Genomic DNA, 12,702 nt, shown 5'->3' with positions numbered 1-12,702 from the left:
GCGAGAGTGCACGCAAAAGAATGACCAGGGCTCGTAGGGCTCCGCCCGCAGGCGGCCTGCTCTCTGATTGGCTGGCGCCTCTGGGGCGGATTTGAAACCTGGCGGTTAAAACTCCAGTTGGGAGGGTGCCAGGAGAAGATGTGGGAAGGGCATTTAGTTTGAGCAGGTGCAGAAGATCATGAAGGAAGAGGTGAAGGGAATTCCTGTGAAAGTCGCACTGCGGTGTCGCCCTCTGGCCCCTAAAGAGATTGGTGAGGGCTGCCAGATGTGCCTTTCCTTCGTGCCTGGGGAGCCTCAGGTGATGCTTGGCGCGGACAAGTCCTTCACCTACGATTTTGTGTTTGACCCTTCTACGGAACAGGAGGAGGTCTTCAATACAGCAGTGGCACCACTCATAAAGGGAATTTTTAAAGGTTACAATGCAACCGTCCTGGCTTATGGACAGACTGGCTCTGGAAAAACCTACTCAATGGGAGGCACATACACTGCAGAGCAGGGGAATGAGCCAACAATCGGGGTTATTCCCAGGGCGATACAACTTCTCTTCAAGGAAATCGACGAGAAGAGTGAATTTGAATTTACTCTGAAAGTCTCTTACTTGGAGGTTTACAATGAAGAAATTTTGGATCTTCTATGCTCATCTCGTGAGAGAGTTTCTCAAATAAGTATCCGCGAGGATCCTAAGGCTGGCATAAGGATTGTGGGACTCACTGAGAGGACTGTTTCCCTTGCCTCTGATACCATTTCCTGTTTGGAGCAGGGCAACAACTCCAGGACTGTGGCTGCCACAGCTATGAATTCCCAGTCTTCCCGATCTCATGCTATCTTTACAATATCCGTAAGGCAAAGAAAAAAAGCAGACAAGGACAGAAGCTTTCACTCTAAGCTGTGCCTTGTAGACCTTGCTGGGTCAGAAAGACAGAAGAAAACCAAGGCTGAAGGGGATCGCCTAAAAGAGGGTATTAATATTAACCGAGGACTCCTGTGCTTGGGAAACGTCATCAGTGCTCTTGGAGATGACAAAAAGAGCAGCTTTGTGCCCTACAGAGATTCCAAGTTAACTCGGCTGCTTCAAGATTCTCTAGGAGGCAACAGCCACACTCTGATGATCGCTTGTGTTAGTCCTGCTGACTCCAGTCTGGAGGAAACATTAAATACCCTTCGCTATGCTGACAGAGCAAGGAGAATCAAGAACAAACCTGTTATTAATATTGATCCCCAGACAGCTGAACTCAATCATCTTAAGCAACAGGTACGACAGCTACAGGTTTTGTTGTTACAGGCACGTGGAGGTGCCCTGCCTGGATCTATAAATGGAGACCCATCAGAGAATCTACAGTCCCTGATGGAGAAGAATCAGGCCCTGGTAGAAGAGAATGAAAAATTAGGTCATGGTCTGAGTGAGGCAGCTGGTCAGACAGCCCAGATGTTGGAGAGGCTCATTTTAACAGAACAAGCAAATGAAAAAATGAATGCCCAGCTGGAAGAGCTCAGGCATCATGCCGCCTGCAAACTGGATCTTCAAAAGCTAGGGGAGACTTTGGAAGATGAAGAATTAAAAGAAATCGTAGAGACAATTCAGAGCCTGCAACAAGTGATTATCCAGCTATCAGATGAAACTATGGCTTGCCTAACTGCATCTGCTGAATCTGCAATGGAACCAGAAGCTCACAAGGAAACCAGTCCAGAGCCTAGGAGGTCTTCAGGGGCTTTTGCCACACAGCATGCTCTACATCAAGCTCAGATGTCTAAGGAGCTCACCGAGTTGAATAAAGCCCTTGCACTAAAAGAGGCCCTAGCTAGGAAGATGACTTGCAGCAATAGCCAACTACAGCCCGTTCAGTTGCGGTACAAGGCTAACATTAAAAGTCTAGAATCGAAAGTCACCAGTCTACAGAAGGAAAAGGAAGAGCTGCTGCTAGAACTTCAGACAGCAAGGAAGGATGTCAACCAAAGTAAGCTGAGTGAGCACTGCCACAAATGTCTCCAAGAGCTGGAGGGCCAAATAGCTGATTTGAAGAGGAAACTAAGCGAACAGTCCAAACTTCTGAAACTGAAGGAATCCACAGAACATACCATCTCCAAACTGAACCTAGAGATCCAGGCAATGAAAAACCAGCGAGTACAGTTAATGCGCCAGCTGAAGGAGGATGCGGAGAAGTCTAGACAGTGGAAGCAGCAAAAAGACAAAGAAGTAATTCAATTGAAAGAAAAAGACCGTAAGAGGCAATATGAGTTGCTCAAACTTGAGAGAAACTTCCAGAAACAGGCCAACGTGCTCAGACGTAAAACTGAAGAGGCAGCAGCTGCCAACAAACGCCTTAAGGACGCTCTCCAAAAGCAACGGGAGGTGTCAGATAAACGGAAAGAAACTCAGAGCTGTGGAACAGAAGGCATGGTGGCTCGAGTTAAAAACTGGCTTGGAAACGAAATTGAGATTATGGTCAGCACTGAGGAAGCCAAACGTCATCTGAATGACCTTCTTGAAGACAGAAAGGTCCTTGCTGTAGAGGTGGCTCAACTTAAAGAAAAACAGGAATCTAGGGAGAACCCACCTCCTAAATTCCGGAGGTGCACATTCACAAGTGAAATCCTATGTGATCAAGTTTCAGCGTCAGAGGATTCCATCACAAAGCAGATTGCAAGCTTAGAGACTGAAGTGGAACTCAGGACTGCCCAGATCGCTGACCTTCAGCAAAAACTCCTAGATGCAGAAAGCGAAGACAGGCCAAAACAACGCTGGGAGAATATTGCTACGATTTTGGAAGCCAAGTGTGCCCTAAAATACTTAATTGGAGAAGCAGTATCCTCCAAAATACAGGTCAGCAAGCTTGAAAGCAGCCTGAAACAGAGCCAGGCCAGCTACACCAACATGCAGAAATTGCTGTTTGAGGAACAAAGCCATCTTGCTGAGGTAGAGACAGAGTTAAAAGCTGAGCTGCTCAAGGTGGAGCAAATACACCAGGAGAAGGTGCTGTACCTTCTCAGCCAGCTGCAGCAAAGCCGAATGGCAGAGAAACAGTTGGAGGAGTCGATTACTGGGAAGGAACAGCAGCTGCTGAGCACACTGCAGTGTCAAGATGAACACCTGAGGAAAATGCAAGAAGTGTGTGAGCAGAACCAGCAGCTTCTCCAAGAGAATGAAGCCATCAGGCAGAAACTGATCCTCCTCCAAGGAGCCCGTGGACAGAAATCTGACCGTTCTACGGAGATCCTTCAGTCTTCAGATTCTTCCTTTGACTATGTCCCACCTAAACCCAAGCCTTCCTGTGTTAAAGACAAGCTGGTAGCACAAAGCGCAGACACTGAGGATCTAAAGTGTTATTCTGAGCATTCAGGGAAGGAGTATGAAGATAGTGATACGGAGGATGAGGAATGGAAACCAAGGAAATTCATTAAGATGTCCAGGAAGATCATTCAAGGGTGTTCCTGCAAGGGCTGGTGTAGGAACAAGCAGTGTGGCTGCAGGAAGCAAGGGTCAGACTGTAGTGTGGCCTGTGGCTGTGACCCCACGAAGTGCCGAAACCGCCAAGATAGCTTGGCTTCTATCGAGTGGAACCAGGATTCTGAATGCTCCTTCAAGCTGGACGATCCCACAGAGGTGACCCCAGGACTGAGCTTCTTTAACCCTGTCTGTGCCACGCCCAGCACCAAGATCCTCAAAGAGATGTGTGATATGGATCAAGTTCTGTTAAGGAAGACTGCTCTTGCTCTTTCCTTTGATCTCCCAGAAATAAAACAGAGAGCAGCAGAATCCCAGGGGAAGAAAGCCCCAGGGAAGAAGAAGAGGAGAGCTCTGGCCAGCAATACCAGCTTCTTCTCTGGCTTCTCTCCTTCTGAAGAAGAGACCCATTGAGCGTGGAGGCATCTCTACTTTCCATCTGCCCTGGGAGACACTTCCAGGGTGCAGTCAGGAGGGTTTTCTAATAACGTCTCTGGATTTTAGGTTTCTTGCTATTGAGGAAGAGGACCTTTGCTGAATATGGTTGTTTTTCTCCAGCCCCCCAACCCAAGACCACTGTTTTCTGGTCCAGAATGCGAACTACATACTGAAGAATCAACCAACGTTCCCAGGAACCATCAGGAACCAGGCCTCAGTTCTTTGTGAGCGTGCAATTCTGTCTTCTCATGGAGGTGAGGCTGAGGCTTCCTCAGTTGAGGCTGTCTCCATTTAATGAAGAAGCCCGGTCCAGATGGAGAGGCCTGGCTCAACTCTTCATCTCAGGAACAGGGCTTGGATTTTCCTACTCTGACTCTATCTGGATTTTAAGTATTTTAACAGGATCCCCTGTTAAACAAATTGTCTGCATTTTAAAATGTTAAATAAATATACCTTAATATTCCCCCAAATGACTATAGACTCATCTCACATGGTATAGAAAAATGAATTAAATAGTGGATCAAAGGGCCCCAAATAAAAGCTAAAGGTACCAAACTCTGTAAGAAAGTACAGGGGTAAATCATTAAGAACTTAGACTAGGAAATGATTTTCTACATAGGACATAAAAAGCACAAACAACAACAACAAACAAATCAGATGCAGTAGCATTCCTTAAAAGGAAAATAGTAACTTTTGTGTATGGCAGGATACTCTGAAGAAAGTGCAAATATATCTATAGAGAAAAGAATATTTGCAAATCATATGTCTTATAAGGAAGGGACCTGTGCATAGAATATGAAAATACAATCCAACAGTGGAAAGATAAATAACTCAATTTAAAGTAGGCAAGGAATCTGAATAATTATTTCTCTGAAGAAGATATTCAAATGGCTGATAAATACATGAGATACGCAGCATTAGGAAGTGCAAATGAGAACCATATGAGATAGCATTTCATATGTACTAACATGATGATAATAAACATCAGTTAGGATATACAGAGGTAGGAATACAAAATAATAGCACCACTTTGGGAAACAGTTTGGCAGTTCCTCAAAAAGTTAGAACACTGAGTTATCATATAACCCAATAATTCCATTCCTGACTATGTACCCTAAAGAAATGAAAACATATTTCCACAAAAACCACATAAACATATACAAATGTTCACAGTGGCATTAGTTATAACAGCCATAAATAGAAACAAGTCAAATGTTCACCAGCTGATGAATGGATAAACAAAATGTGGTGTCTAGGCAGAATATTATTTAACCATAAAAAGGATGAAGTATTGATATTCGCCTCACCATGAAGGGACCTTGAACATATTCAAACTGAAAGTGGTAGTCACAGATACTGTATGATTTGTATGGAATATTCAGAATAAGCAAATCTATAGAGATAGGAAGAAGAACAGTGGTTGTCTGGGGCTAGGGAGCAGGAGAATGGGGAGTGGCTGCTAATGACTAAGTTGTCTTTAGAGATGTTGAAAATGTTCTGAAACTGTATTCTAGTGAGGCTGTACAACTCTGAATATGCTACAATCAATGAATCATATACTTTAAATGGGTGACTTGAATGGTATGTGAGTTTTATCTTAATACATCTGTTAAAAGGAAGGTAAAATTTTCAGGGGGGCACAGAACTCCAGAGACTTCTCTGTCAGCAGATGCCATGTAAACATGCTAAAGGAAGTTCAAGCTAAAGGGAAATGGTGTCAGACCTACAGACCTACAGAAAAGAATGAAAAACAATATGAGCAATAAACTGCTTAAAACGTATTTTCTTCTAACTTATTTATTTTTGAAGGGGGTATTGTGTTGAGACGGATTTGCTATGGATTCCTGGTTAGCCTGGAACTCACAGCAGTTCTCCTGCTTCCACCTCCTGAATGCTGGAACTGTAGCACATGCCATCATGCCTGGATGATTTGTTTTATTAATATTATTACTAGTATGCTTTTCTTTCTTTTTTATTGATGTTCTAATTTCTTAAAAAATAACTTTTTGATAAAAATTATTACATCATAGTGTATTATTGGATTTAAAACATATGTAAAGATCAATATTACTGAATTACACTATTTTAAAAACCATATTTAATTAGAAAGAATATGATTCTTCTTAATAAGATCATAGAACAAAATATAGCATAATTACCAGTGTCAGGTTAAAGTGGAAGATGCCATAGTATGTGCTATTCATGATTATCAAGCTGGGAGCAAGGCCTCCTGAGGTAAAGACACTCAGTCTTCCCTTTGAAGTAAATTCATTTTCAGTTTGGAAAAAACAGATGATTTTCTTTAGGAAAGAAGGACATAAAGAAAGAATGACAATTTGATAGAGAAAGGCACATTACATTAATTTATTAGTGAGGAGAAATCTGTACAAAGTAGATGCTGATAAAGACCGCTATCTTTAATAAGTTCCATCTCTAGTCAGGGGCAAAAATCTAATTTTAGAATTTTAAAAGCCCTTCCTTGGAACTCAGTAACCTATAATGTGTCCTAAGGTTTTCAGTCCATCTTTATTATGGTGTTTCTCTCATAAAAATGGTAAGAAAGCTTGGGGTTTTCATAATCATAAAATCCAAACTGTGTGCTCTCACATGTAGATATTGTGATTTTAGTAAAATTATTATTATGTGACTAAATTAAGAAGGATGCAAAGTAAACCTCATCGATTGCATTTCGATTGCCCATTTCCCAATTTTGAAAAGGGATGTGAAAATGCCTCAGTCAAGAATGGTGGGATTTTACTGAAAACCTAGGACAAATACTACAGTTTATCTTTTGGTTATCCTAGTTAGGAAAGTTTCCTAAGTTTTAGTTTCTCCATCTAAAATATAGGGAAATAGGCGCTGGAGAGATGGCTCAGCAGTTAAGAGCATTAACTGCTCTTGCAGAGGACCCGGGTTCGATTCCCAGTACCCACATGGCAGCTACGAACTGTCCTTAACTACAGTTCCAGGGGAATCCAAAGCCCTCTTCTGACCTCTGCGACATTGCATGACATGGGTGCACTCACATACATGCAGGCAATACAGTCGTACACGTAAAATTAAATAAAATATTTAAAAAAATAAAAATAAAATATAAAATATAGGGAAATAGGGGCTGGAGAGATGGCTCAGCAGTTAAGAGCACTAACTGCTCTTGCAGAGGACCCAGGTTTGATTCCCAGTACCCACATGGCAGCTACAAACTGTCCTTAACTACAGTTCCAGGGGAATCCAAAGCCCTCTCTGACCTCCGTGACATTGCATGACATGGGTGCACTCACATACATGCAGGCAATACAGTCGTACACATAAAATTAAATAAAATATTTAAAAAAATAAAAATAAAAAATAAAATATAGGGAAATAGCTGGGCATGGTGGTACATATCCATAATTCCAGTACTTAGGAGGCTGGGGGTAGGAGAATGCTGAACTCAAGTCTAACCTGGGCTACATGTGAGACCCTCACTTAAAAAAATACTATAAATTGGGCAGAGTTGTAGCTGTTGGGGACATAGAAGTAAATGAAGCAGACAAAAGTCCCTGCCACCATAGAACTTACATTCTAATGGGTGGTGGCAGGGAGAAAAACTGGATAGATGGAGTGGTTGGGTGAATTGATAGATGGACAGAGGGAAAGACAGACCAAGAGGATATAAAATTGATTAAAGAACGGGAGAATGGAAACAGGAGTTTGGGAGGAAAATCTGGTTTAAATTTTTTTAATTATAATTTTATGTGTGTGTGTGTGTGTGTGTGTGTGTGTGTGCCACAGTGCAAGTATTGAGGTCAGAGGACAATGTGCAGAAGTCGGCTCTTTTCTTCCACCATGTGGGACCTAGGGATCAAAATCATGTCGTTAGGCTTAGCAGCAAGTGCCTTAACCCACTGGGCCATCTTGCTGGCTCCAGAAGTGTGATTTTTTTTTTGTCCTTTTGAGACAGGGTCTCCCTATAGCCCTAGCTGGCCTGGCACTCACTTTGTAGACCAGGCTGACCTTGAACTCACAGAGATTTGCCTGTCTCTGCCTCCAGAGTGCTGGGACTAAAGGTGTGTACCACCACGCCCGGCCAGAAGTCTGATTTTTAAGTCATCAGGGCAAAAGATTTTCCTCAGAGAAGTACTGTGAACTTAAAATTTCATAACAAACATAAAACACTTTGCCTGCTGCACACACTTTATAAATGTTAGCAATAACATAAAGTTATTACCACAACTGTCTAAAATATAGGCTGTAATTCTCATTTTAAAACTGAAAACTAAAGTGTATATAACCTGCCTCAGAGCACATAGACCATAAATGGTAGGCCCAAGATTTGATCCTAACTTTGTAAGTTTGTCTTCCTCTAAAGCCCACTCATTTCCTAGAATACATGATCACCAGTTAAAAGGGCACATGCTTTACAAGAGTCATAAATACAAAACAAATATTTATTTGGTATATCAAGAAGGAATTAGGCCCAAGCTAAAGCAGACTTAGGGATAAATATATGTATCTTTGTGGAATGTTTTTGTTTTCTTTTTCTTGTATTTGTCATAAATTTTTAAAACCATCTGTATGTTTTTATTAACTTCTGTTTTTGTTAACATTTGCTCCATGGCTTATCTCGTATTGTGTGTGTGTGTGTGTGTGTGTGTGTGTGTGCGTGCGTGCGTGCGTGCGTGCGTGCGTGCGTGTGTGTGTGTGTGTGTGTGTGATTGAACCTGGGGTCCTGTGAATGCTAGGCAAGCTGTCTACCACTGAGTTATACCACCAGCTCTATGGCTATCTTAATACCCTGTTTTATTTTGTTGTGTGACTATTTAAAAGTCTTCCATCATTTGAATGAAAAGGTCATATCCCTTACTCAAAATGTCATCTGCTACATGGTCCCTGTTAAGCAAGAAAAAATTTCTTCATCAAAGTTATGGAAAAGAAGTTTCTTTCTCTAACAGGTGACCTCTATCAAACTTCAAAAGAACAAATAGCTCCATAACAAATAAAGGTTGTTATAGCTGATCTAGAAAAGTGGGAGAGGCATCATTTAAAAACAATGACAAGGCAAAGCTACTCAGGATGCTCAATGGCCAAATGAAATATACTACCCATCCAAGTACAGAAACAATTCCATAGGATTTCACCTCCCCAAGTCTGGACAGTAGAAGGTACATGAGAGAGTACAATGCCATCCTTTTTGCACATGTATATAAAAGGGGCACGAAGGGCTATAATGCATGCAGTTAGTGGACCTTACCAAATCCTTGGTGGAAAGAAACAGCTTGATTATTTCATTTGGTTTGGGGAAGCCTGTGCTGGAACAAGAAAAATGGTTCACCGCCTCACCTAAATAAAGAAAAAAAATAGGTCACATATAGAAGGATTTACTTGAAAAGCACTGACAAAACTTTTTATTTTTATTCTATGTGTGTGTTTTGCCAGCATGTATGTAGGTGCGTCTGTGCATGCAATGCCTGCAGAGAACAGAAAAGGGCATCAGATCCTCTAGAACTGGAGTATGAATGGTTGTTAGCCACCATGTGGGTGCTAGGAACCAAATCTGGATCCTCTACAAGGGCAGCCAGTTCTCTTAAAGGCTGAGCCACCTCTCTAGCCTGACAAAACATTTTAAAAATAAGAATTTTAATTTTAAACCCAGGTGTGGACGCACACTTCTTTAATTCTAGCACTTAGGAAGTAGAGGCAGGAATATCAGGAGTTGGAGGCAAGCCTGGGCTACATAAGATCCTGTCTAAATTCCTCCTCCTCCTCCTTTTTTTTTTTTTACAAAAAATAATTTAAAATTCACTTCACTTTAGATAAAACCCAGATCTTCCATATTTTTAAAAGAAGATATGCTTTTAAGACTCTTAAAAAAGGAAGGTTTGGCTGAAGTGTTAAGATAAAGTACATAGTACAGTAGACAATGATGTCAATTTTCAGAGGTTGTCAAAAACCAGTTCTTGACTCTTCAATTCCTTATCCTTGAGTATAAGAAGACCAGAAACTGGAGATTAGAGAGAATTTAAGTATTTTTGAGACAGGATCTCATTGCTTAGCCCAGGTTTGTCTTGAACTTGCTAGCTATGTAGTCCTGAGATAGCCTTGAATTAACAGTGATCTTCTTGCCTCAGCCTCCTGAATGCTGGAATTATAGGCTTAGACCACCACCCCTTGCTAGAGAGGGAATTTTTACTCTGATAGAGACCTACTGACAGGAAGAAGTTGGGAGAAGGATCCCTTCTTCTTACCTTGAGTTGGAGGAAAGAGGTCTTGATGGGCATTAAAAAAAAAAATAGAACATACATCTTTGCAGTTTGGAAACAGACCTAGACTCTGGCTTAGCAAAAGGACGAGGTTGATTTGGTGGGCTGGACAGGAGAGGGCTTGATGAGAAAGACACGACTGCTTTGGGCGTTCTGCACAGTCACAATTTCTTGGGACAAAGATATGTGAATGCCTTCCATAGGCCACTAGTGAGAAAGCACTAGTTTAGGATTATCTAGGGTCCTGATCTCAAAATTCCCTCTGAATAGTAGCTCAACATCAGCAAAAGAATTTCAAGGCTTAGCTGAATATTTTTTAAGGGTTGATAAAAGAATAAATGACTATTGGGGTTATGGAGAAGATTTCGCCTTTGTTGAGAAAACTGTAGCTAAGAAAGTCCTAATAATACTGTGGAGGGGGGTGCTGTGGGGGGGAAGGCTGTGAAGTTAAGTACCCAAAGATGGCTTTATATCTGCTGGATCCAGAAGGTGCAGTTGTCAGATGGACATCTCAGGATCCTCTAGGTAAGACCTAGGTCACTTCACCACATCTCCCTGCCTGCCTACAATGTTGGAGCAGAAAGGCTCAAAGCTGAAAAGTCAGCAAGACAATGAAAAGGAAGTTAAACACTAAGCAGAGGAGGAAAGGCAAAACACTGGCATCTTGTCAGCAAGGCCTAAACACGGGAAGAAGCCTCCATTATGGGACAAGGGTCATGGTTCAACTGTCCCATAGGCTTGGAGATTTCAATTATAACTATTAGAATGCAATGCCGTGTTTTAACATTTTCATTGCTTGGAAAATAGTTTGAATTGTAAAATAAATAAATGAAACAAAATAAAACACTCCTAGGGAGGTCCAAATATTTCACCAGGGTTAGAGGAAGAAAGGACTAGATTTAAATAATACTTTATATTGCATATTATTTATACAACATAATTGTTTCAATATTATTAAAATTCTAGACATAAGCATATCAGTATAAGTATTACAAGCATAGCTTAATGTATGTCCAAGAGTTATAATGTTAAGAAAATTTCACCTTTTTTACCCAGAATTACACCATGTAACTTTATTATTAAAATTAATTTATGTAGGACAGGGGATGTGGCTTAGTTGGTAGAATGCTTGCCTAGCATGCATAAGGCCCTAGATTTGATCCCTAGCATCCTGTAAATTGGGGGTTATCAATACACACCTATAATATCAACACTTTAGAAAGGAAGAAGAGGAGTTCAAGCTCATCCTTGGCTGTACAGTGAAGTTCAGGCTCTCCTGGACTATATGAGACTGTCTCACAAAACAACAATAAAATCCCATTTATTTGTGCTCATTACAGAAATGTGGTAAAGTTATCTCTGTTAAAGCAAGTTTCAAAGCACATTCAACTCACATTTTCCAATTTGTCCATCCTTAGTACTGCTACCAGACTTAATTTTAAGCTATAATTTAATTCTAAAGTCAAAATGACTTCACTGCTTAAAAAAAAATAAAACCCCAAAAAACCCCAAAAACAAACAAAAAAACTTCACTATTACTAATGAATAAATTCCTTATGTGGAAAGAAGATAAACAAAAGGAAACTAGTTCCTTTGAATAACATACTATTAGCTAGTCATAGGGTTTACATGTCATGTTATTGTAGTCTTACAGTGCTTTGGGTTGTCCATGTCATTGTGAGTTCTTTAAGAACAAGAAAACAAGATTCAGGACATTGAGTTCACGGTCATATACCTGACAGTAAGTCAGACTGGAGCAAGGCATTTCTGTCTCTAAAGACCTTCACCTATTCTACCAAACAAATTTTCAGCAGTCAGGCTTGCTTTTCAGACTTTCTTGTAGAAAACCTATGCTCCAGCCTCTCCCCATGCTCATGGGCATTCTCCATACTTCTGTTCTTTGCTCACATTTTTTAAAAATTTTGAATTTTTGCAGTTTTCATATAATTTAATGGCATTTAGATCCCCTCCCCTATCTGTACCTCCCCCTTACTTCCCCCTGAACAATTTACTCTACTAGGTATCTTACATGTTATATATCATTATATATTTATGTTATATAAAACAGCCTATAGAGTCTGATTTATGTACCCAAATGTCCATCAGTTTGGGTCCATCCACTGGAACCTGGTTAACCTACCAAGTCCCATTCCTGTAACAGCCTATCTCTATCCTCCCAGCAGCCATCAGTTGCCAAAAGTTCCTTAGGTTGGGTTGGGATTTCTTACCCATGTCTTCATGTCTATGCTGGAATTTTGTCTGGTTTGAGCTTGCATGGGACTTATTGCTCACGTTTTTAAACTTACTTTAAGTAGATCTTCAAATAGAAACTTTCTGACATTTGTCTCAGTGAGACTGACCAATGGCCCTTGATTCTGGTATTATTTTACCTTTTTTTTTTTTTTTTTGAAGATTTACCTTCAAACTTCTATTTCTTGTACTCTGTTAGCAAAATATTGTTGATTTTCTTCATTTGCTGATTTTTTTAACTACCAAAGGAAAGGGTGTTGGAAGGAAGGCAGTCTAAAAACTTAGTAAAAGAGCACATGAAAAGCAGAAGTATAAGATTAAAAGTCCTGG

At 40.7% G+C, this 12,702-nt stretch overlaps 2 protein-coding genes across 2 annotated transcripts in view; one reads left to right on the top strand and one right to left on the bottom strand.

Moving 5' to 3' along the window:
• The window catches only part of Catsperb (cation channel sperm associated auxiliary subunit beta), a 116,601-nt gene that overhangs the window by 100,637 nt on the left and 3,262 nt on the right, over positions 1-12,702 (bottom strand). The window contains exons 2-3 of the mRNA XM_008821753.1: positions 9,114-9,202; positions 6,040-6,180 (exon numbers count right to left, since the gene is read on the bottom strand). Coding sequence (XP_008819975.1) covers positions 6,040-6,180; positions 9,114-9,202 — 230 coding nt within the window. The remainder of the gene's footprint in view (positions 1-6,039; positions 6,181-9,113; positions 9,203-12,702) is intronic.
• Positions 179-3,856, top strand: LOC103724608 (chromosome-associated kinesin KIF4A-like). The gene has a single exon (XM_008821734.1). The coding sequence runs from the start codon at positions 179-181 to the stop codon at positions 3,854-3,856; it is 3,678 nt and encodes a 1,225-aa protein (XP_008819956.1).

Source organism: Nannospalax galili, unplaced genomic scaffold (assembly GCF_000622305.1).
Source record: "Nannospalax galili isolate Female #2095 unplaced genomic scaffold, S.galili_v1.0 scaffold107, whole genome shotgun sequence".
Classification (NCBI taxonomy): Eukaryota; Metazoa; Chordata; class Mammalia; order Rodentia; family Spalacidae; genus Nannospalax; species Nannospalax galili.
This window is presented reverse-complemented; position numbering and strand designations above follow the sequence as displayed.

What these genes read in the sequence shown, in the direction of transcription:
- LOC103724608 (XM_008821734.1), top strand. Translation starts at nt 179, where the DNA reads ATGAAGGAAGAGGTGAAGGGAATTCCTGTGAAAGTCGCACTGCGGTGT.